We start from the raw sequence: 25,743 nt of genomic DNA, 5'->3' as shown, positions 1-25,743 counted from the left end.
GCTCAGGTGGCCGAGAAGGCCAGTGGGATCCTTCCAAAGAGCGTGGCCAGCAGGTCGAGGGAGGTGATCCTCCTCCTCTCCCCTGCCCTGGTGAGGCCACATCTGGAGTACTGTGTCCTGTGGAGCATCTATCTCCCTTATGGGGAAAGGCAGAGAGAGCTGGGACTGTTCAGCCTGGAGAAGGCTGAGAGAGGATCTTATCAATGCTTATAAATATCTAATGGGCAGTAGCCGAGTGAGTGGGGCCAGGCTCTTTTTGCTGGGGGCCAGTGACAGAATTAAGGGGCAACGGGCACAAACAGGAACACGGGAAATTCCATGCGAACATGAGGAAATATTTCTTGACTGTGAGAGTATCAGAGCAGTGGACCAGGCTGGATTCTTTCCTGGGTAGCCCACCACAGGGAACCTGCTTTAGCAGAGGTGTGGACTAGCTGGTCTTCAGATAACTTTCAAGCCACACCATTCTGCCATTCCTTTTGCCCAGGTACTCCGCACGGAGCGGACGCATTCCGCGCTGCAGCAGGGAATCGCCTCGGCTTGAGGGGTGGCCCTATCACAGAGCACTGCCGGGCGCCATTGTCCTCCGCGTGGCAGCGGTGATCTGCGGCGGAGCCAGGAGCAGCGGCGGACCACCCCCTGCATGTATAAACCTGCCGCTACGGAGCGCAGCGAGCAGGGCGAGCGTAAAGGGGGCGGGACGGCAGTAGTCTGGGCAGGGAAGCCAGGAGGCCGGGAGACACGGCAGGGTGCGTGGTGCGTGGTGCCTGGGATCTCTGCCCACTAGTAGACCTGTCACCTGCCTCCCGGACAACGTTTCTCACCATGGTGTCCACTAGCCAGAAAGGCCTGGTGAGAAATACAGTGGTGACTCAGAGCCCGTGCCTGAAGAAGTGGCAGTTCAAGCCTGTGGCTGCAGCAAGTGCCTGAGTCTGTTGGTGCCGGAGAAGGAAGGCAGGAACGCCAGCTGCGTGAGGTGCGAGCAGGCGGATGATGTGCTCAGCGTGGTGGCTGCACTCCAGGAGGAGGTTGAGAGCTTAAGGAGTATCGGAGAGTGTGAGCAGGAGACAGGCTTGTGGTGTAACTCTCTGAGAGACAGACGTGGGGGTGATACTCACCAGGCAGAGGTGGACCCCCTGCCCTGCCATTGCCAAGCAGAGCGAGGCAGTTTGAGAGGAAAGGAGGAGTGGAAATGGGTCCCGGCTAGGTGTCGCCATCCGGAGGCAACCGCCGTCCCAACCAACCTCGGTTCCCCAGGTGCCTCTGCAGAATAGGTGTGAGGCCCTGGAACTCGAGGGAGAGGTGGATCAGGGTGTGGTGGAAGGTCCACTTGTGAGGCTGTCCCAGGCAAAGCAGTCGACCTCACGCCTCAAGACTGCCTCCACCCAGAAGGAAAGAAGGGTGGCTGTCCTTGGCAGCTCCCTGCTGAGAGGAGCGGAGGGCCCTGCATGTCAGCTTGACCCTACCAGTAGGGAGGACTGCTGCCTCCTTGGGGCGCGGGTCAGGGACATTTCTGGGAAACTTCCTGGTCTGATTTGCCCTTCTGGTTATTACTCCGTATTGACAGTCCAGGCCGGCAGTGGTGAAGTCACTGAGAAAAGCATGAGGACTATGAAAAAAGACTTCACGGGACTTGCGCGGGTAGCTGATGGAGCGGGTATACAAGTGTTTTTTTCTTCCGTCCCTTCAGTGGTGGGGAAGGATGCAAAGAGGATCAGGAAAACCCACCGCATAAATAAAATTCCTTAGAGGTTGGTGCAAACAGAAGAATTGTGGGTTTTTTTGTGACCATGGGGTAATTTACTTGGCATCTTATAAAAGGCAACAACTTATATGCATGTATGTGCAAGAAAATTCTCACGAGCAGGAAGAACTACGCGCAAGTTTTTCCTGTTAGTGTTTTCTACCAGCATCTGTGGTCCTTCACGTCTGCTTGTGCCATGGCTGTAATGAAATGCTGGCTGACAGTGGGAAGACAGATACAGGAAAGCCCTGGAAAAGTCTGGGTACCCAGAGTGAGACATCTGATGTACAGAGCATCAAAAGCAGGGACCAAAAAAGGCGGCTTGTAGTTCCCAGCCCGTCCCCCTTGAGCAGAATCCGACCAAGCAGGCTGCTTGGCAGGAGGTGTTTCTTCTGACTTTGTAGGATCTTTCCCTCTGCAGGAGGGAGGTGCAAAACCTGTTCCCTGTCAGGCTGGGCTGTCCCTCAAAACATGGCGCTGCCCACTCTGGGGTGACATCACTGGCCATTGTGAAGTCACAAAGGGCCCTCAGCACTGAGGCAGCTTGTCCCCGCGCCTTAGCCACTCTCGGTCCTGACAGCACAGCTGTTGGAGAGGGTTTGGCTCACTCCTTGCGAGCTGCGTGTTTTGTTACTTGTGCTTCAGAGAAATGGAGCAACGAGGGGAAGGCGAGCGTGGGGACTGGTAAGGATATGGTTCCTTCACGAGTTTTAAACGTCATTGCTCCATAGTCTTCTTCTGAACTGTACAGATACGGCCTGCTTCACCGTTCCTCACCACGCTTCTCCTTCTTCATAGGCAACCTAAGATTTGGAAGACAGTTTTCCTGGTGCTGTTCACTGTGGCCGTGGTGTCCTTCGGTGAGTCTCTGTAGAGCTCTGATTTGAGGATGCTTCTTTCGGAAGCCTCCAATGATTTGATCTGCCCAGGGATAGGGGAGTGGGCAGCCCAAGGCAGAACCCCCAGTGTTTATAGAGATGATTTACTTACGGAATTCCTGGCAGGTGTTTACTGCGTTGGAAGTCTTGCTGAAGGCTCAAGGGCAGTGGCAGGAATGACTTCAAGGTAAGAAAAGAATCTCCCTTTGGCTAGACTCTTCTTTAGAGGAGCTCTGCCCCTTGTCCATGACCACTTGTTACCCGAGTCCAGCTTCTATGACCAATGCCCCAAGCTTCTCCCATTTCCCAATCGAACCGCTATACTCCATGTCCATTAGTTCCCTCAAAGTTAGCCAGGATGCCAGGAAGCACCTTCTTGGTGCTTGGGAGCCCTTGGAGCTTGCCAACCAGTATTGTCAACTCTCTATTAAACCTTGGTTACCCTGTCGCCACGTGGAATGAGGCTCGTTCTCTGCCTCACAGTCCCACGGCTTGTGAGAAGACAGCTGTGTACACTCTCTCCATTACCTGCTGTCTCTAGGCTGGCGGGTGATGATCTGGAAATGCCGAGCGTGGAACAAGAGCTCGAGAAGATCCAGCAGCAGCTTCATTTCCTGCAATGGAGAGCAAGGGACATCACCCAGTGTGCTCTCCATGAGGCCCTGAAAAGAACTGAGTTCCCAGGCTTTACCAGCGAGGTAAGAGGGCATTGCAAAAAGCTCTGCTGCCGAGAGAGTTCTTTCCCCACTGTGGCATCATATCTCGCTACCTTTCCCTGTCACAGACAGCTAAAAGGCTTGTCCCGCAGGAAGAAATGCTCATGCATCACCATCAGTCCTTTTTTCTGTTGCTCTGCAGTTCTTGTAGGGGAAAGGAATGAGCTCTGATGGGAATTTTAGATGCCTTACTCGTTTCTTGCTCTCTGTCAGGATCTCAAGTGATCCTGAGGGAAGGACTGGAAAGAAAGGGCGGTCTCAGCAGTCCATAGCTGCACCTGCTGCTGCGCATGAGGTGGCAGGTTCCCCTGGAAGACCTGTAAGCCAGCACCCTGAGTTGAGCCTGGGAGCCCTGGGTTCCTGGGGCCTGTGCAGATGCACAGGAAACGTGTTTCAGCCTCCCCGTGGGGCATCCAGTCTGAAAGCTGTTCTGGTTTCAGAGGCCTTGCTCCGTGGATACCGTCTCTTTTGGCGGCTTGAACTCGCACGGTCCCAGGTCTGCCCAAAGCCTGAGCTGATGGTGACCCGTGATGGGAATCTCGCAGGCCACGTTAGCCCGAGGCCTGGCATTAGTTCCTTCTGCATTTTGCCTTTCTTCCCCGTTGCAGTAGGCAAGCTCTGTCTTCTGCTTTAAGTTAACTCTCTGTGTTTGGCTGGACTGCAGCAGTTGTGGTGATCCCTGGGCAATCCCTGCCTTGTGCCTGACTCGAGCCCCATCTCCTGGCCAGCAGGACTGTCTCTCAGTGCAGCCTGCCTGTCATGGGGCATCTCGACAGGAAAAGCCCATTCCTGCCGCACCCGTGTCCAGTGCGCTGGAGTGAGCAGCCTCTCCATTCCCGTGCCAGATGGTCATAGTAGAGCTCTGGAGGTTCCCAGGCAACTCCGGTGTTAATTACGTCCAAGTGGAGCAGCCGAGTTTGCTTTGGCAGGCTTTGTAGGGGAGCTGGGAGGCAACTCTTTTTCCTTTTCTTTTCCTTCTGACGAGCGCTCTCCTCTGTCTTCCTTCCCAGGCTGTTCAAGAGATGATCAATCAAGTACTGGAGAAGGTGGAAGAAAGCCCATTCCAGATGCCTAATTATGCCAGCAAAACTTCAGGTGCTGTTAAGCTGTAGAAACAAACAGAAAACAAACAGACCACAGATGGTGGTTCCAAAGCGCGTCTTGTCCAGTTTGACAGGATGGGCATTTGGGCAGGGTAGGGGAGAAGGGGTGAGGAGTGAATGGCCACTTTGTGCCCTGAGAATGTGCTTGCTGAGAGAGCCTTCAGTGGGCTAGAGCACATCTGAAAAACGCTGCTCCTACTTGGTGTTGTTTCTCACATGATTGCTCAGCTGGCTGTCAGTTTATGTGGCCCCTTAAGATAGTTGAGCGAGTCCCTACATGGTGTTGCAGAGGGATATGGCAAATGAGAACGAGGGGAATATCACTGTTGGGGATATGTATGGCTGCTTAGAAACTCTTTTGAAGAGGACAGTGCAAAGGCAGCCAGCATTTCTGTGCAGCTGTTCCTGTGGAAAACAGTCAGCAGCCCTTGATTCCTCCTGGCCTTGCTTGACCATTGTGCCTGTGTTTTAATTTGCAGGCGCCGCTATTGTTCGTTCCAAGACTTCTCCCTCCTGGGTTGGAAGTGGGAAAGTCTTTTGGCGGTCGTTGCTGGTGACACCCTATATGAGGCCTCCTGAGATTATTCTTGAGGTAAGGACACTGTGAAACAGAGCAAGAATGCGGGGCAATGGTGCGGGGCAGAGGGGGCCAAACGCCCTGCTGAGGGTTGCCTTTACCCTTGTCTTCACCCCTTCTTGCAAGGACCTACTCCCCTCTTGCGTATCCAGGCAGGGAATTTCTTCTGCCAGACTGCCCCAAGTCCTCTGTGCAAGCTTCTGCCAGGCTAGCTTGCTTGTCTTCCCACCCATTGTGGAACTGTCTGGCTGGCATTGAAGGGGAACCCATAAGGTGCCACGAGAGATCTGGGCTGCGAGAACGCTGGGGCTCTTAATGAAGCCAAGAGGGCACGGAGGGCGTGCACTGCAGGAGGGCCCCATGTTGTGTTTGCCAGCCCATCCTGACACTGCTCGTGGGCTACTTGCACAAGTAGCTGGTGCCGGGGAAGGGGGTGGGACCGGATGAGAGGGAGCGATTTCTTCCCCTCGCAGGAAAGGCTCATGCAGGTGAGCCCTTCTTTGCCCCGGGCAGGTGCCTTTCAGCCACAGCAGTCCCTCTTTTTTATTTTTTGCAAGTTGCTCCACAAAAGGAGGAGCCCGAGAGCTTCTGCAAGTTGTGCACCCAGCTCACCGCCATGCGCGTGTGCCTGTGCTTTGGAGCAGAGCTGATGGGCCAGTACACCTCTAGAGCCCCTGATGCTGGGGCAGGAATTTCAGCCAGGATGCTCTTTTGCACGCAAACACTGTTTCTTCTTCTCTTTCCAGCCTGACAATCATCCAGGAAACTGCTGGCCCTTCCCAGGAAGCCAAGGGCACGTCCTCATCAAGTTGCCCAAGGCCATCTTTCCCACAGCAGTTACGCTAAACCATGGAATTCCAGCTTCAGCGTACCATGCAGACAGCATCTCCAGTGCTCCTAAGGACTTTGCTGTCTATGTAAGTGATTCCTCTGGGTTGTGGTGGTAGTTTTGCGTAGCATTTGATGTGGAGGCTGGTTGCAGATCCAAGAGGGCTGCTGCATGCAGTTCTTCCCTGCCTCGGGGGAGAAACAAGCTCCTCAGAGTTGCCCCATTTCCACAGCATTCCTTTTTTGTCCAAGGTAGCACAGCAAAGAAGGTTTCCCGCTCTTGGGGCGAGTTGGTAGTTTGAGAGGCAGAGGGAAAGGGAAGTGGCACAGTGGATGGTCCTAGACCACCTTTGCTTCACAAAGCCCTGTGGGGCTTTGTGATCCTCCTCCAGCAGTGCAACCCACTGTTCTATTTTCTCCACCCCTGTCTTCCTGTAGGGCCTGCAGGAAGAAGATGACGAGAGAGGAACTTTGCTAGGAGAGTTCACCTTTGTGCCAGGCCAGGCTCCCAGTCTTACCTTCCAGCTGAAGGTAAGGTTACAAAGAGGGACGTGAAGCATGGGAGAGGAGAACCGCGGTTGGCTGGGGAAAAGCTTCCAAGCCAGAGGCGTATGGGGGCCCTCTGGCATTTCTGCTGCTGCCATTTACTATCTGCATATGCCCGGAGTGCTGGGCTGTCTCTGTTTCCTTCCGGTTTTTAAGTTTCAGAGCTGCTTCAGCTTATAGCACCGCTAAGCTCCAGCTACACTTGCAGCAGAAATCACCATGACCAAGTGGCTTCCAATTGCACACAAGTGGCTGCCTCACGTAGTATGCAATACTGTTGGCGGGCTACCTTCACACACTTTCACACTGGGGATGTGTGGCTTTCCAAGGATTTTGTTGTTGCCGGTAACGGGCAGCATAAGGGAGCTCGTACTGCTTGGGTGACATTCTAGAGAAGGCAATGAGAGTAACGTCCCTGCGTTTTCTGTGCGAGAACACACACTCAAAGCAAGTGCAAAGAACTTGCCTGTGTATTTGGTGCAGCTTTTGGTAGCTATTTATTTCTTTAAAACTCATGTGGCCAAAGAGGTGGAGCAGGGTGAGAAATGTCTTGATTGTGCTATGGCAGCTTATCAGCGTGTCAAAAGACCTAGCAAGGCAGCCTGAAGTAAGATGTTGCGCGAGTATGTCACTCCAGCGTTGTCAGTGGCCAAAGAGAAGAGAGGAAAACGCAGTTCATTTCTTTTTGTCATTGCAGAATGAGCACTCTGGGTTCATCAATTACGTAAAGCTGCAAGTGCTGAGCAACTGGGGCCACGCGGACTACACCTGTGTGTATCAGTTCAGGCTCCACGGCAGTCCAGCCCATGATGGTGAAGCTAAGGGAAAGCTAGTTGGTTCATCTGTCATGGAGGAATCTCTCGGTCTGAGCCCGTGACAGGGGCACAAACCCAGGGGACGAGAGAGAGAGAGTGCTAAAAGAAATTACCCTACCTACTGACAGCGCGGCACATCCGGCCCCGGCTCTGTGACTAACAAGGCAAGGCACGAAGCGGGCCGTGCGCTCCAGGAGAGGGGGAAGGGAGATAACACATGCGTCCAACAAAAAAAACCACAACAACAAAAGCAAAAAAACAACGGCAACTATCTGAGGAGCAAAATCAAACAAAATGGGAGAGACGAGAGTATCCAAAATACAAGATCTCATGTTAGAAGACTGCAGGGGAAGCACGTGCTCTTCTTCGTGACAAACCAAGAGTGGGAAAAAGGCTGGTGTCCTGCCAGTAGCTCCACCTTTCTTCCTCTGCGCGCTAGGTCCTCGGGAATGCCGCTCTTCCCCACCCATCCGAGGACCCCAAATGCCCATAAATGGCAGTTCAAGGAACCAAAACATTAACTCTTTAACTCCCACTATTTTACATGATGTTCTGAGGTGAAATATCAACAACAAAAATTGCAAAACCACAACATTATCTCAGAATAAATTAATTCAACTTTTCCCATGTTGAGTCTCTTTTGTCCATCAGAGTAACCGTTAAGAGATCTCCCTGTCTATCTCGCCCCATGACCTTTTTCATCCCCTTTTCTCCTGTTCTCCTGCTGGGGTGGAGGAGGGAGGGAGCGGCTGGGTGGGAGTTGGCAAAGTGATCACAAGATCCTTGTTGAACCACGGGTGGGAGTCTGCAGAACTGCTTCCAGAGGGCAGACCTTGGCCTCTTTCGGACCGTGGTTGAGCGGGTCCCTTGGGAGGCAGTTCTGGAGAGCACAGGAGCCCAGGAAGGCTGGGAATACTTTTAAGGAAGTTGTTGTAAAAGTGCAGGAGCTGACCATCACCAAGTCACGGAAGACAAGTTGATGGGCAGGGAGGCCGGTCAGGCTGAACAGAGACCTTTGGCTGGAACTTGGGAACAAAACTAAAGCTTATGGTATTTGGAAGAATGGGCAAACAACTTACGACAATTACGAGTACATAGTGAAGCCATGCAGGGAGAAAATTAGAAAAGCCAAAGCCCAGCTAGAACTGAACTTGGCCGCTAAGGTGAAGGACAACAGTCAATATCTCTGTAAGTACATCAGCAGCAAGGGGAAGGCTAGGGAGAATCTCCATCCCTTGCTGGATGATGCTGAGGGCAACATGGTGACCAAGGATCAGGATAAATCAGGATAAGGCTGAGGTACTTAATGCCTTCTGTATCATTTACAAATGTACAGATAGCAGAGTGGCGTGGTAAGGATGGCATTATACAGGTTTTATCATGAGAAAGATTATTGTGGTGGAAAGAGAGAATCAAAAGTTAGATGCTCAGCTGTGGCCTAGGCTCGCAGTAGAAAACTCCAAAGGGAGGGATCTCCAGAAAGACATCCTTCCCCAGCGGCAGTCAGCCCTTAAATGGGGTCTGGGAGAGGTGGAGCCAGGCTGCGCCCTTCCTGCTCACGCAGTTGAATTGCCTCCACCTGTGCTCCCATGGCAGAGTCAGTCCTTGCCTCAGGTGATCAATCAGTGGTTCGGGCCGTGATTCAGCAGCTCCCATACACCTTCTTTGCCTCAGTCCTTAATAGTAAGACTAGTTACTCCCTGGGTACGCAGCCCCTTGTGCTGGTAGGTAGGGATGGGGAACAGAACAGGCCCTGCACAATCCACAATGAGATGGTTTTGGACCTGCTCTGAAAGCTGGACGCTCCGTGGCAAGTCCGTGGAGCCAGATGGACTGCACCTGGAGTGCTGAGGGAGTTGGCGGATGTGGTTGCCAAGCCACTCTCCATCATCTTTCGGCAGTCTTGGCTAACCAGAAATGTCCCGTTGGACTGGCAAGCGTTGACACCCATCTTCAAAAATCCCGGTAGCTACAGACCTGTAGTCTCACCTCGGTGCCAGGGAACGTCATGAAATGGATCATCTCAGGAGGCCTCACGGACCAGTTAATGGTAAACTGGGGGGATGAGGCCCAATCAGCATGGGTCTATGAATGGTCGATCCTGTCTGACAAACCTGATTTCATTCTGTGACAAGGTAACGTGCTTAGTGGATGAAGGTATGGCTGTCAATGTGGTCTGCCTGGACTTCAGTACAGCCTTTGGCACTGTCCCCCACAACATTCTTGTGGAGAAGCTGGCTGCCAATGGTTTGTATGCTCCGCTGGGTGAAACACTTGGGAGGGGTGGCTGGAAAGCTGCCTGACGGAAAAGGACTTGGTGTACTGATGGACAGTCGGCTGAATATGAGCCAGCAGTGTGCTCAGGTGGCCGAGAAGGCCAGTGGGATCCTTCCAAAGAGCGTGGCCAGCAGGTCGAGGGAGGTGATCCTCCTCCTCTCCCCTGCCCTGGTGAGGCCACATCTGGAGTACTGTGTCCTGTGGAGCATCTATCTCCCTTATGGGGAAAGGCAGAGAGAGCTGGGACTGTTCAGCCTGGAGAAGGCTGAGAGAGGATCTTATCAATGCTTATAAATATCTAATGGGCAGTAGCCGAGTGAGTGGGGCCAGGCTCTTTTTGCTGGGGGCCAGTGACAGAATTAAGGGGCAACGGGCACAAACAGGAACACGGGAAATTCCATGCGAACATGAGGAAATATTTCTTGACTGTGAGAGTATCAGAGCAGTGGACCAGGCTGCCCAGAGAGGGTGGAGGGTCTCCTTCTTTGGGGATTTTTAAAGCCTGCCTGGATGCTTTCCTGGGCAGCTCACTACAGGGAGCCTGCTTTAGGATGGGTGTGGACTAGAAAAGTCCCTTCCAACCCTAAGCATTCTGTTTTTCTGTGAAATGAAGTGGGATAAAAATTACTCTTGGGTAATATTTTCTAGCTTATGTTTTAGGTGTTACTAGGAACATAGCTATTGCAATACTTGAGTACTGGTCCCCAGTCCCTTATGAAGTTAATCTCCCTTCCTCTCAAACTGGTGAAGACACTCTGTTCTGAAGACTTCCATTTCACTTGCCTTTTGATGCATCTTCTGCGGAGATGGAAAAATCACTGTTTTTAGTTATCAGAGAAATAGCCCTGGAATTGATGTTCTCTCTCCCTTCTTCATTCTTCACATAGGCTGTCCAACTGCCATCAAGACTAAAGGAAAGTAAATGTAAGGTTCTATCAACAATAATTTTATGCTGAGAATGGTTAAAGCCAATGGCCAAGTCATATCGTGAAAATGTGCAGTTTACAGTGCCTTAAGTGACTGCTAGATACAACCTATTTTGAAGTTTTTTAAATTTAGTTAGACCTTTTTAGCATTTAATTTCTTCCATTACACTTCTCTTTTCCTCTGAATTTCTGCAATATATTGATGCATTCTGTGTAACTTTTATATGCTCAGTTTTTGTGTCAGTGAAGTACTCTCATAATCATGTCCAAAAACCAAAACAGAAGTGAGGCAAACAGTAAGAATTAGATTTTTTTTTGAAAGTCCCTGACTACACAATTAGTCATTGAAGGAAACAAGTTAATAATGACAGAATGGGTGGGTAGAAGACTATGTGGTTTGTGAAAACAGCTGGCTAAACAAGGCAGAAAATCAATCAAGTTTGCCTCAAAATATTTAAAATGAATTGCTTGGACATGTCCTTGATTTCTCTTAGAAAACCACATTGCAGAGAAGGTAAATGTTCCTGAGAAGGCATTATATTCTTTTATGCACATGTTCGCAAACAAAATCCTAGAACTGCAGTCCTTGAAGGGTTAAGGAGCAGGAACTGAAGCAGCAATGAAAATGGAATCTTAGGGCATGGTAGAAATGGAGGAGATGCTCAGTGAGCAAACAGGATGGAAGATAGTTACAGGAACAATCACATACACTAAGATGGTTCAGTAGATTATCCAAGGTATGTATACTAACTGGGATAAGAATTCCTTGAGAGTAGCCATGCTGAAAAGGACTGGTGGATGAAAAACTTAAACATGAGCCAGCAGTGTGTGTTTGCAGTCTGGAATGTCAGTGGTATCCTGGGTGCCATTAGAAGAAGGGTGGCCAGCAGGGACTGGGAAGTGATTGTCCCTCTCTTCTTTGCCCTCATGAGGCCCCATCTGGAGTACTGCATCCAAGTATGGGGCCCCCAACTCAGGAAAGATGTGGAGCTTTTGGAGAGGGTCCAGAGGAGGGCTATGATGGCAATCCAAGGGCTGGAGCACCTCTTCTATGAAGACAGGCTGAAGGAACTGGTCTTGTTCAGCCTGAAAAGAGAAGGATGTGGAGAGACCTCATTGCGGCCTTCCAATATTTAAAGGCAGTTTATGAACATGAAGAAAATAAACTTTTAATGCAGATAGATAGTGATAGGACAAGGGGGTATGTTTTTATACTAATGTAGAGGACATTTAGATTAGGTGTCAGGGGGATGTTTTTTACTGAGAGAGTGGTGAGGCGCTGGAACAGGTTGCCCAGAGGGGTTGTGGATGCCCCGTCCCTGGAGGTGTAAAAAGCCAGGTTGGATGGAGCCCTGGACAATCTGATCTAGTACTTGATCTAGCAGCTGGCAAACCTGCCTGTGGCAGGAGGATTGGAACTTTATAATCCTTGAGGTCCCTTCCAACGCAAGCCATTCTATGGTGGGATGATGTGGGGTCTGGCTTCGTCCCAGGACTGGAGGGAGTCATATTCCAAGTTGGCCTACCTGCCTCCCAGTGTGAACCTCTGGACATAGTTGTGTGGATAACTTTGTAAACATAACTGCTGAACTTAAAGTTGGTGGAGGCATGGTCTGCTTGGCCATTGGCTCTTTTTATTCTATGTTGTGTTGGCCTCTAGTTTGTTTTCACTTGAGGCTCAGTGAGCAGTTGAGAAGTCACTTATCCTCCCACTCTAACTAAATGCCTGTGGAGGGCCACAGAATGCTTTCAGCTTTCTTTTTCCTCTTTCCTGAGAAAGAATGACTGATAAAGCTAATGAACATTGTGCTACACATGTTTAATTATTAACTAAAAAGTTCAGGATAAGCTCAATAGCAGTGAAGACCAGGTAGTTACTGGAAAGCAATTTCTTGAGATTAAAATTCTTTAGCTGCATACTGTGAGGTGTTCTTAAAAGGACAAGAGTATAAGGAAACTACAGAAAATATCCATTTCCAAAGTATCTGGAAAAGGAGCAAAGTCTTCAAACAGGTAAGAATAAACTTACTAATGTTTGAAAGTGAAGATACCTCTGTACTTTCACCAAGTAATCCAATCTGATAAACCTGCATAATCTGTTAAGTATTAAGCTTGTGAACATTTACAAATGCAACACATTATACTAAAGTTATTTCTGTTTTGATATCTTTTTAAGACAATCTTGTTGAAATCATTGAGAGCTCATAAAGTATTTTAGAATAAAAATTTTGAGTTTAAAATTTTTAAGAGAATCATTTTTATCTGCTTCTAAACATGGATGTGAAGGCACTGCTTGTGAGGTGAAGCATTCTGGTGGGATATCAGTATCTTTGTATGCTGGCATACTGGACAAAAAAAAGACAATCTCAGTTGATAAGAGAATTCTATTAACCTGTTCAAATTTGTTTGGAAAAGATCTCATTTGTTTGAAAACTCAGTTCTTCATTTCCTATAGCTTGGTTTCATTGTAAATGTGTGAGATTGGGCTTCTCTTCCTATTGGGTTCCTTTTATGGTATAGGCAGTGGAGTTATCCTCATAGAATTGCTCAGGTTGGAAAAGACCTTAAAAAACATGAAGTCCAACCACAACCTAACCATACTATCCTAACTTTAACAGCTCTCTGTTAAATCATGTCCCTGAGCATCACATCTGCACGAATTTTAAACACATCCAGGGATAGTGACTCAATCACTTCTCTATGGAGCCTATTCCAGTGCTTAACAACCCCTTCTGTAAAGACGTTTTTCCTGATATCCAACCTAAACCTCCCCTATCCCCTAAAGCTCCCCTTGTGAGAAGAGACCAGCTCCGCTCTCGCTGCAATCACCTTCCAGGTACCTGAAGAGCAATAAGGTCTCCCCTCAGCCTCCCGTTCCCCAGACTGAACAGCCCCAGTTCCTTCAGTCTCTCCTCGTATGGCACATTCTCTGAGCCCCTCACAAACCTTACTGCCCTTCTTCGGACCTGCTCCAGCACTTCAGTGTCCCTTCTGTACTGAGGTGCCCAAAAATGAACACAGTACTCTAGGTGAGGCCTCACCAGTGCCTAGTACAGGAGCAGCATTACTTCCTTTGTCCTGCTCGTCACACCATTTCTGATAGAAGCCAGGATGCCATTGGTCTCATACAATGATGTTACATGTTATGTGTGGTAAAATGTAGAATAGCTTCAACACAAAAGTTACTTGAACGCTGTGGGTTTCAGGGAGGAAGAAGATAATGGAATAAGAACTACAGTTCAGAGACATGGCTGGAAAAGGAAAGGGGAATGAAATATTTCTGTCAGTGTCAAAAAAAGGGAAAAACAACAGATACCACAATGAAAACTTGATCAAAAGTTTTTTTAAAAAATACTGTGATATGTGATGAAAGGTTTTTTCAGAAGAGCATGCTGAATGTCTGCCATACAAAGTGTGTATCTCCCACCATTAATGTGAATGAAAAGCAAAGCAAGGAAACTGGAATATCTGCAGTGAAAACAGGAGTTTTACTGAGCTCAGGGTGGTGAACTTTGATAGTCAGCTTCCCTCTTTACCAGTCACCTGGATTCTGTCACTGAGAAGGGTGTAAGAGCAGAGGATGTGGGGCTAGCTTGATCTTACGAGAGAACTGAAGGCATAGTAGTAGCAAGAAGCTGGAACACTTACGACCTTAGGAGAGGACTATTGTTAGCTTGTCAGTATTTCAAGTCAACCTTACAGATACAGGTTTTTGATGTTCTTATATTTCAGAAAATTATTTTTATTTTATTCTAAGTACCTGTCTGCTTGCTAGGGTAGTGTCAAGCACTGATGTGAGTAATACTGTTGTGCAGGCTGAAGTACATCAACCTCTTAAAATGCACAGAAGGATGCTGCATAAGGAAAGGAATAATCTCATCTGGTGGATAGGGGATGTAAAGTAACCAACTAATTAGATGGAGAAACTATCCTAGAAAAAAACTGGTGTATCAGTAACAATAGTAATGCACTGGAACATATTGATTAGGGAAGCTATAAATTCAGTGTCAGAGTACTGCTACCATGAGGCTGCTAATAATGCCTCCCTGCGTTTTACCCTCAAAGTTGTCCTGTGAACAGACTCTTTAATTTAAATGAAAAAAATCACAGTGTTGAAACTTTCTTTTCTCTGACACATGGCAGAGTGCACATACAGATATATGAAATAACACAAATATTCCCATAGGACATGGCAAACATCATTATTATGACTACTCAGTCATGTGTAAAAGAGATTGGAAATTTCAGAAATACCGTATGTGGCACTTTCTGCTTTTAGAAGCAATCCAGGTGCAGAGAATTAGAAACAGTCTAGCTACTCCTAGAACCTTCTGTCTGCACTTCCAGGTGATTAATGCACATTAGGACAGGCTGAAAGCAGCCCAGGAAGGTGGCCGGCATACACCTTTTCCCTTCATCCAATATCATAAAGGAATTGGTCTTTGCAATATGGCTCATACCGACCTTTTCTGTACTATTCTATACTATTTTAAAGGGAGAGAGAATAAATGCAAAGGATTTAGGACGAGATGGCATTTCTATAATGGCATCCAGTGGGTGCATTATCTTACACGGTCAGAGGCTTTCTTCTTTGTATCTCACTCTGATTTGTTCATTTCTTTGTGCAATTTTTACAAAGTTGGACAGTTTTCCCTGAAGAAGTACATCTGCCTTCCAGTAGTTTCAAATTACTCATGCTACATTTGATATCCTTATATATCTGCAACCCCATCAGAATCTTGCTGAGTTTTTGACTGCTGTGCTTCCTGTGGTAATTATTTATTTTTTCTGCAGTTTTAACCACACATCATTGGAAAAACTGTTTCCTTCTATTTTTAATCTGCTATCTTTTAATTGCACTGAGCAGTCCCTCTTGGGCTTTTGAAATTCAAAAAACATAAGTTCTTTATATTTTCCCTTTAGTCTTTCCTTCCTTCTACTTTCCTTGTCTTACTCCTGTTGTTCCAGGCCCGCACATACGAATTTTCCCCTGAGCAGAAGACTGCCTTTGAGGAGAAATCCTTCCTTAAACTTCAGGAGAGCCATGATGAAAGTGAAAATCATAGACTCATAGAAGTTGGAAAAGACCTCTAAGACCATCTAGTCCAGTCATCAACTTATCACCACCATGCCCACTAACCATGTCCCTCAAGTTCACACCTACCCTTCTATTGAGTATCTCTGGAGATGGTGACTCCACCACCTCCCTGGGCAGCCTGTTCCAATTCCTAACAACTCTTTCTGAGAATTTTTCTTAATGTCCAACCTGAACCTCCCTGGAACAACTTAAGGGCATAACCTCTCACTAGTAACCTGGGAGAAGAGGATGACCCCTGCCTCAGAATAACCTCCTTTCAGGGAGATATAGAGAGCAATTAGTGTCTCCCCTGAGCCTCCTTTTCTTCAAACTAAACAATCCCAGTTCTCTCAGCTGCTCCTGATAAGACTTGAGCTCCAGACCGCTCATCAGCATCGTTGCCCTTCTCTGGACACACTCCAGGGCCTCAATGTCTTTCCTGTAGTGAGGGGCCCAAAACTGCACACAGTACTTGAGGTGCAGCCTCAACAGGGCTGAGAACAGAGGGATGATCACTTCCCTGGCCATGCTGAATACACTCTCTCTGATACTAACCAGGATGCCATTGGACTTCTTGGCCACCTGGGCATGCTGCTGGCTCATTTTCAGCTGGCTGTCAATTCATACCTCTAATCTGAGAACATACTGAATACGAACATACTAGAATTGTTCCAGCAATAGATCAAAATTCACTAAAATGTTTTTTGTATAATTCACCAACTTGTTATTATTGCATCCTGAGCTCTTACTATTCTTAATCATACTGTCAATCAAATGGAAGTTTTCATTAAATGGTGCCTTCAAGATTGCTTAGGCTGAGTCCATTATTTTGATCCTTAAGATTTTTCTTCCATGCATCTTCTGTATGCTTTGTTACTTCAGAATTAATTTTACTGAGACTGTATTGGCCATTCAGTGTGTGACATTCCTAGCTGTCCTCCATGGTTCCTGTGCTGTAAGCCTGAAGAGAGAACTTGTGGGTGTTTTTCCCCATAGTTATTAACATCTACGTAAGGTGCTCCATAAAATGGTAATATTTTCTGCCCAAATGTCATGGACCAATTTGTTTTACAGAATTTGCAAAGGAAGTGGAAGCACTCAGTGAACAGTGGATCTCTGGACAAAAAAAAGGAAGACTAGAGGACATTTTTTGAAAAGTAGAAACTAGAAAGCTGTTAGCAGTGTCTTTCTGTTAAATATGAAAAGCGTGCTAATTATGGCCTGAATTTGGTTTTAAAAACCTCTTAGCAGTAGGTTTCCTAAATAATGTATAATGAAAGTTTAATGTTACAGTGTAGACTGAGAGGAAGCCTTGATTTTAGAGATACAGCTTGGAAATCTGCACCACTCTAATTGATGCTGTTCAGTATTAAGAACCAAACATAAATTAGGGTATGAGTCAAACTTGATTATACATGTACATATAGAATTATCATTCCCAGAAATTTAAATCCTCAAATCAAGCAATTTTTTTAATTTTCGCTCATTCCTCTTCATAAACCTATTCAATCAATCGATTCAGACTAACCAATTAACCCATGAAAGCATTTGGAAAGCTTTGTAAACACCAACAAGAGAAGTGTAGCTTTATGGAAAGCGTATGCTCAAACAGAAGGCATTTCACATCAGCACCAACCAGACATCAGTGTGTTGTTAACCCTCTCTGGGCTGAAACACAGACACAAGGCACAGTGCAGTGCAAACTCAAGTTACAGCAAATAAGTTTATGGATTTTGATACTGGATAAATGCAGTCCTGTGAAAGGCAGAAAATATGCAGCTGTGCTTTCTGTCTTCATAAAAGTTTCAGAATAGGCTTCAAAACTGTAAAAAAAAGTCATCAATTTTTTGGCATATTTGCCATTCCATTTTCAGTTGACTTAAATACATTGCCTGCAAATTTTTAAATGCAATATATAGAGCTGCAATCCAAAATCTGATTATCTCTCTTTACCAGACTTGTCTAAGCCTTCTCTTACCAGAGAGAAATATCCCTCACTGCACAGCCACGCCTTATCCATGTCACTGCTGTTGGCAGTACATAGAATTATGAACAATTGTTTTAAAGGGTGAAGCACAGGAAGAGTATTTTCATCAAAAAATTCTGAGGAACACCTTGAGAGCTCACTGATAATGGCAACCACTGCCATCAAACCTACCTGGTGCATTAGTTTCATAAAAACAAGGTTACATCTCCTACTAGTTTTATGGTTTTATTGCTTTCTTTTCCATATGTTTTAATTAAAATAAATAAATAATTTTTGTTATTTATACACATTAACTATATCATATATTTTATGAGTGCTGCTCCAAAAGCAATACTTTTTGTTTTATGATGTTGGCCCATAACATCAGAGATGGATATTGGTAGTGTGGCAATAGAGGCTGAACCTTATCACTGGAATTCTATTATGTGTTGTTGCTGTGTGAGAGGTGAGAGCAGAGGGACAGTCTGACAGAATGGTGTTTGACATGAAAGTACAGGTGAAGCAAAAATGTGCCACCGAATTCCTCCATGTGAAAAAATTGCACCCATTGACATTCATCAGTGCTTGCTAAACAATTGCGGAGATGAAACAGCAGATGTGAGAACACTGAGGCCACGGTGGTGCGTTTCAGCAGTGCAAACAGCAACAGTGGGTCACTTCCACTGGTGCAGACTATTGCAAGTATGGAATGCAGGCTCTTGTTCATCACTGGTAAAAATGCATAGCCACTGGTTGTGACTGTGTTGAAAAAGAATGTTTCATAGCTGAGAATTGCCTCTATAAATAGTATTATTGTAATCTTTGTATTGGCTGTAGTTCCCATGGAAATATTTAGAGGCATTTCTTTCAAAGCAACAGTCACAGATGTGGCCCTAGACAATTAATCTTTGCTCAGCATGGCCCATGCAAGCCAAAAGGCTGGACACCCATGAGATAGCAGAAGGGCCCTACAGTGATCCTGAGTTTCACCGCTGCCCTGTGGCCAGAGCCAGAGGGAAAGCAGCCAGCTCTAACTGGATGAACACATACATCTTAACTGGATGAATATATCTATCCTCTTGTGGTTTTTCTTTCTTTCAGTTTTTTAGAGTTTTAATCATTTTTCTTATAGCATAATCTTCTCTTCCTTCAGTATTTTTTCTCCTCCAAGGAAATTTATATTTAATGTTGGCATCTGTTCCCAGAATCTTTCTTTTTATCACAACATACTAGAATTTATTTAATTATTTAGTAACACCTTCCTTGTCACGTTTGCTGAGGATAATGATATGCAATTATACAGCCTTTACTCAAGTGGGTATGTCAACACATGTTTATAGACGTTCAGTTCCTTTTACAAGATCTTTCCAGTCTCTCATAAGTCCTTTATGTGCTAGTTGCTAACATGGCAGGTGCCTCATGCTCTTGTCTCCTGTTTTCTGTTGCCTTGCACATGCCAAAAATATTTTCTGGCTAGAAGGCTCATCTTCCCCCCACATGCCTGCTTTGCCAGGTTTTAAATTGGCCCATATTCAAACATTATCTTTAGATACCTGGCAAAGAGGTACATATATGTCAATTGCTGATGTCCACAGCTTTGGGACCGCCTGCTGGGTAGGTGCCTTACTGTGCTAGGTTACTGAACATAATGAGTAAATTAAGAAAATAAAACCCACAATCTTACAAAAGTGATTTGTGCTAATGGCAGTTAAGATACAAAATAAAATACATTATTATGATGGTATGCAAGAATAAAAATTCTCTGTACCTGCAGAAGCAGCTGAACTAATTACAAGACTCACCTCAAGATTACCTGCCCAGGGCACACAATGTCTATGCGAATCCATGCTCTGGTTTGCTCTTACATCTGCTTCCACAAACTTCTTTATTATTAGTTTATTGATGAGTATTTCTATTTTTCACCCTAATGAGCATGCTTCTGGTTTTGGTTGAGTTCTTTTCTAGCGCTGTCCAGCCAGCCTGCTGTGACTTTAAGAGTTACAAAGAAAATTACATTTTAACTTTCTGAAGGCAAGCAAGCTTCACAAAGTCTGTCTGGGTCATAAAACACAACCAAAGTCTGGACATCACAGCTCTAAGGCAGTGTTGCCCAACTGTACCTTGCCCATTTTGTTCTTTATCTGAGAGAATCTGTTCAGGTCAGAAAGGATAAAAACATACTCTCTTTCAACACAGCTATGCAAATGGAATTTAATTAATAAATATAAAGCCTGATTATATGATTGTACAGGATAATAATTGTCCATTTTTTTGTAACTGATTTTTTTAAGGACATGATGATGGGAAACAAATACATTTTTACCCATTTAATTATCCTTTAAAAACAAAACAAAACAACTCTTTTTTTTATATTACAATAATACACTACATTAAAAGTTAGTCTGCTCAGCCCACTAATTACTTAAATATATGTTAGTCCTGAAGTGACTTGAAGATTGAGTAGTGAAGCACTCATTTGCTATTATTGTGGCTTCCTTGCATTTCCCTGAAGGTGAGCGTTAGAAACATAGAACCATAGAATGGTTTGGTTTGGAAAGGACCTTAAAGCCCACCCATCCCCAACCCCATGCCATGGGCAGGGCTGCCCCAGGCCCAATCCAACCTGGCCTTGAGTGCCAACAGGGAGGGGCACCACAGCTCCTCTGTGCAGCTGTGCCAGGGCCTCACTGCCCTCTGAGTGAAGAACTGCCTCCAAACATCTAACCTAAATCTCCTCTTTTAGTCTAAAACCATTCCTCCTAGTCACTGTCTGCCTACGTAAAAAATCATTCTCCTTCCTGCTTATATGCTCACTTTAAGTACTGGTAGGCTGCAATGAGGTCTCTTCTGAGCATTCTCCAGGCTGAACAAGCCCAAAGCCCTGCTCCTTCAGCCTTTCTTCGTAGGAGAGGAGTTTCAGCCCTCTGATCATCATCATAATAAGTAACAATAGATGAAAAAGACTCATTCTTTTTGCTGCATTTTTTTTTTCCTTATTGCAGTATCCTTTGGATAACATTTTTTGAATTTTTTCAAGAGCAGATTTCTTACCCATTTTCATAATTTTTTTTTTAAATGCATTGTACCATGCTGGAACAAGAGTTTTGAATGGAATACGCCTTATGAATTGTTATTTTAAGGACTCATAAATTTGGGAGAAATATCGCAGCCAATAATAGGAGTTGGATATTAAGGGTGTGGCAGAAAGGGAAGCCAGTTTTATTAAACTTATAAGGTAAGAAACTGTATTACAGATTGGTAAGTGCTATTTGCAGGCACCTTCTTTCCCACCTGTTCTTTTCTACGCTGTTGCTGAGCATTAAAAAACTGGTTTCAATTATCTCAATTAAGCTAGAAAATTAGCTCTCTGATATTTCATTGTTCTTAAAACTCAAACTAATTTTAACATTCAGAAAGTTTGTGCTGGGCCTATTGGTTTGTTTGTACTGTATTACTGGGAAAAATGGATTCACACACTTTGATTTATCTTTCTTGTTCTTGGCATAAAGTTTAGCCTCACATCCTCATTAAATATATATATATGTATATATATATATGATGGAGGCTATTTGCTACAGATTGTTCTTACATATTTATTTTTAGTGCACATATTTGGTGGATAAAATGCAAAAAAAAAAAAAAAAAAGTTAATCAGTATTCAGAGGTGTTGAGCATCATTAAGAATATCATGTCTAACATAGCTGAGATTGCCACCAAGTACTGATTTCTCACCAGATTGTCTTTTAAATGCAGTATATAGAGCCACCATATATATGGAGAAAGTCAGACAAATGTAAGCTCAGGTTGTTTCTCAGCTAGTATCGTTGATGGCAACACACAAAGGATCCAAATCTGTGCCTCTGATCAGAGACAAACTTTGCCAGAATGTGGGTGGACAGGCGCTGCCACTTTAACCTGACCCAGATTGAAACCACCTGGATTCTAGCTGGAGTTGGAGCCAAATGTGGAAAGAAAAAAAATCTAAAAGAGAGCCATTTCTAGCAAAACACTTTATGGAAGCTGCTCCTGAGGGCTTACCAGAATTGCATAAGTTAGGGCAAAGACTTGCTTCTGTACTTGAAAACAAGAACTTGATCCATCTCTGGGCAAAAAGGTAATGAATGAATAGTACAATCCTTCTTGTTTAACTGCTTGTCTCCTCCAGTCACACGTAAATCCTGCTTAAATAATCACAGGTGTTCAGTATAGCAGTATTGTAAAGAGAGCAGATGGCAGGCAGTTCTGACTGGGGATGTGGCTAGCTGTGCTGTGGTGAAGCTACCTGCAACCCCTTAAGCTGTTATCTTCTCTGGCTGTCTGTTTTGCCTCCTAGCTAGAGATGATTGCCCTTCTTACAGAGCTGGCAAGATAATGTGTGAATATTTGTAGACTCTGATGGAAAGCCTCATGTTTTACTCTAAATGCAACCCTCTAAGCAAAAATCACACGTTATAGTCAAGAGTTGAGACATGTACATGTTTTACTGCCACCTCTGAAAAAGAGACCATAACCCATCACAGAAGGTACTGAATGTTACTTTTGGCTTCGGCTCTGAACCTGCCCAAGACCAGAGATCTGTGGCTGTGAAAGATTGAGATGTCCAGAGCCATGAGTCTGTTATGTGTGAAGTAATTTGTCTTTCTTGGAGAAAGTTTAAGTCCATGCACTTAGTAACTTTAATTTCTGTGTATGCGTTAAGCATAAATCCTTAATAATAAGTTGGCAATCCTAAATAAGCAAGTTGGCATTGGTCTTGTTCTTGTTGGCACAGGGCTGAGGTGGAGTCAAAGACACCTTTGCAACAAAGCTGTCAGGGAAGAAGGGCAAGGAACACCAATATGGTCCCTTGCCAATGGTACTTGCTGTAATTTCAGGTGGGTGAGACTCCAATGTTGTTCTTGTCCCGTAAGGAATGACTGGAGGGTTATACTTATGACAAATGCTCTTCCAGTATTATTGAAAGCAATGCATAGTGGTGCGTAGTTCTTATGGCAATGCATTAATCACAGGCAGTGACAAAATGCCTTTTGGACAAAGCATCATTCAAGGTCAGGTTAGAGGGGCCCTGAACAGCCTGGCAACCCTGCCCATGCGTGGGAGTTGGAACTGGGTAGTCTTTAAGGTTCCTTCCAACCCAAGCTGTTCTGTGTTTCGCTGTGATCTTTGATATCTTTATATTATCAGAACAAACCGCCTACATAAGAGCAAGCACTGCATTATATTCCTTGTGTGTCTCAAGCCATTTTGATCCTCATGCCTCATCTAGTTCCATCTTCAGTGGACTATTTAGTTTATAAACTTGTTGCTATAACATGCTTTTCTGACCTGAGGTCTTACAAAGCTCACAGTGCTTTAGGAAGTTCTTTCTGTTATCACTGTATAGCTGGATAAGTGCCCCACCAGTGCCTGCATCCCTAGGTTAAACACATTCCAGCTTATGGCACAAACTATTCCTATCTTTGTACTGGAAGAACATGTATGCTGTGATTGCAGCCTGTGACTCTTCACAGCCTGTCAGCTTTCCTATTGACACTTCTTCAGTTTGTGACATCCTCTCTCTTTTCTTTAGGCTTGCTTCCATAAGACTAAAATGCTTAGATTTCCTTGAGCCAGAAAGTGTATATTAAATCCTCTGATGCTATGCATTTGAATCTGTGTCCACATTCAGTGTTCACTTCGTTAGCATTTCCTTTTTATCCATCTTTGGTTTACCTTCACACGTTCACACAATAATACAGAACCGAATAGGGAAAACAAGTCACATAAAATATTCATGAAAGATAAGACACTTTCCCAGTTTGTCAGTTCTGTCTGAGATTCATCTCCTGGCTAATCTGTTGCAAAGTCTACTTATGTTCTGCTGGAGATTTAGTTTTTATCCTCGTACAATGCAAGTAATCCATCTATTTGTGTCTGAAAGCTTTATTTAATTTATTCTCTTTCAAAGGAAGTTGATCCACTGTTTTTGTTTTGTTTTTTTTTTTCCCCCAAAAATTTAGTTGCACATTTCTGCTAAAATATTCACTTGTTTCATCTTTGTGACTCATGCAAGTTTGGACCTTGTTTATGGAATACACAAGGACATATGGTAGATATGAGTGTTTCTTAACTTTTCTTTCTTTCCTTTTCCTTCTTGTAGATAATTTTCCACTATCAGTATTATGGAAGAGGGGCCACTATCTGGCCAAAAAAGCCAGATAATCACAGGGTTCTGCTACTATTTCCTTCTGGAGAAGCAATAGGGAAGCAGGAAAAAAGGCCTGCAGCGCCCAGACATCATCTTCAAACTACGGATCTGCTGTAAATCAAGCACTGCATTTGACACCAAATGAAGAAAACAAGAAAAAGCTTAATAATAATATATGATTCCTTCAAGTTATTTATTTTCTCGGTATCTGAGACACTGGTGATACCTGTGTCAATTTGAAGTCATTCATATCATAGCTCGGAACAGATTTCTTCAAATAATATTAGACTTGGTCATCTACAGCACAAACACATTGTGCCCAAATGTAGTCACACCAGGGGGATAACATGAAATGTATTGTGCTATTAATCACAAATGAGGGCAAAACAGCTTTTAGTAACCTAATTATAGCTGGACTGAAGGTTAGGAAAACCGCCTTTCAATCTTTAAGCTGCATTATGTAGCAATGGAAGAGATGAAAAATATCGGGAAGTGGGTACAAGCTGTTTAGCTGCCACAGCTTTGATGCATGCCTGGTTCTCACAGACTGGCACATGGGACTGCAAAGTGACTGATAACACATTGTCTGTATCCTCTTCAGTACAGAGCTGAGCCTCCTGTTCAAACATGTTATCTTTCCCTGTCGTTTGCAAACCAAAGAGTTCAGCAAAGATGTTAAAATGCTGTTGAGTTGGTACTGTCATTACATGGGCAAGTGTCAGTATATCACAGAATTGCCGGGGTTGGAAGGGACCTCAAGGATCATGAATCTCCAACCCCCCTGCCACACGCAGGGCCACCAACCATTCCACCTAATGCTAGACCAGACTGCCCAGGGCCCCATCCAATCTGGCCTTGAACACCTCCAGGGACGGGGCATCCACAACCTCCCTAAGCAGCCTGTTCCAGTACCTCACCACTCTCTCTGTAAAGAATTTCCCCTTGACGTCCAACCTAAATCTCCCTTCCCTCAGCTTAAAACCATTTCCCCTTGTCCTGCTGTCACTCACCCTTTCAAAGAGTTGATTTCCCTCCTGTTTGTAGGCTCCCTTTAGGTACTGAAAGGCTGCAATGAGGTCACCCCGCAGCCTTCTTTTCTCCAGGCTGAACAAGCCCAGCTCTTTCAGCCTGTCCTCATAGGGGAGGTGCTCCAGTCCCCTGATCATCTTCGTGGCCCTCCTCTGGACCCTCTCCAACAGCTCCCTGTCTTTCTTGTACTGGGGGCTCCAGACCTGGACGCAGTATTCCAGATGGGGCCTCACAAGAGCAGACTAGAGGGGAACAATCACCTCTCTGTCCCTGCTGGCCACCCCTCTTCTGATGGAGCCCAGGATCCCATTTGCCTTTGGAGCCGCAAGGGCACACTGCTGGCTCATGTTAAGTTTTTCATCTATCAAGACCCCCAGGTCCTTCTCCACAGGGCTGCTCTCAAGGACCTCTCCTTCCAGTCTGTAGGGATGCCTGGGATTCCTCCGGCCCAAGTGCAAAACTCTGCACTTTGCCGTGTTGAACCTCATCAGGTTCACCCGGGCCCACCTTTCTAGCCTCTCGAGGTCCCTCTGAATGGCATCCCGTCCTTCAACCGTGTCAACCACACCACTCAGCTTGGTGTCGTCAGCAAACTTGCTGAGGGTGCACTCGATTCCATCATCGATGTCACTGATAAAGATGTTAAAGAGCACCGGTCCCAAGACAGATCCCTGGGGGACGCCGGTTGTTACCAGCCTCCACCTGGACATAGAGCCATTGATGACCACCCTCTGTCTGCGGCCTTTCAACCAGTTTCTTATCCATCGAGTGGTCCACCCATCAAATCCACATCCCTCCATTTTGGAGAGAAGGATGTGGTGGGGGACCATGTCAAAGGCCTTGCTCAAGTCCAGGTAAATGACATCGGTCGCCTTTCCCTTGTCCACCGATGCCGTCACTCCATCATAAAAGGCCACCAGATTGGTCAAGCATGACTTTCCTCTGGTGAAGTCGTGCTGGCTGTCACGGATCACACGCCCTTTCCTCATGTGATCAAGCATGTCATCCAGGATGATCTGTTCCATGATCTTCCCAGGCACAGAGGTGAGACTCACAGGCCTGTAGTTCCCGGGG

The 25,743-nt window shown here is 45.6% G+C and overlaps 1 protein-coding gene across 2 annotated transcripts; it reads left to right on the top strand.

Annotated features, from left to right (window-relative positions):
- Nucleotides 1–10: 10 nt before the first annotated feature.
- Nucleotides 11–9,551, top strand: LOC149918472 (SUN domain-containing protein 3-like). Of its 2 annotated transcripts, none has more exons than XM_090137164.1 (9): nucleotides 11–976; nucleotides 2,543–2,604; nucleotides 2,749–2,809; nucleotides 3,164–3,320; nucleotides 4,349–4,433; nucleotides 4,921–5,033; nucleotides 5,765–5,935; nucleotides 6,285–6,377; nucleotides 7,090–9,551. In XM_090137164.1, exons 3-9 carry the CDS (start codon nucleotides 2,799–2,801, stop codon nucleotides 7,267–7,269), a joined length of 810 nt encoding a protein of 269 aa, XP_089993290.1. In that variant the 5' UTR covers nucleotides 11–976; nucleotides 2,543–2,604; nucleotides 2,749–2,798; the 3' UTR covers nucleotides 7,270–9,551. The 2 variants fall into 2 exon arrangements, with proteins under 2 accessions (XP_089993290.1, XP_089993289.1); XM_090137163.1 differs by having other exon boundaries at nucleotides 11–2,428.
- The last annotated feature ends 16,192 nt before the right edge of the window (nucleotides 9,552–25,743 follow it).

This window comes from Phasianus colchicus, chromosome 3 (assembly GCF_987193195.1).
Source record: "Phasianus colchicus chromosome 3, bPhaCol1.hap1.1, whole genome shotgun sequence".
NCBI classification, from domain to species: domain Eukaryota; kingdom Metazoa; phylum Chordata; class Aves; order Galliformes; family Phasianidae; genus Phasianus; species Phasianus colchicus.
Note: the sequence above shows the minus strand (reverse complement) of the source record. Positions and strands in the feature narration are given on the sequence as shown.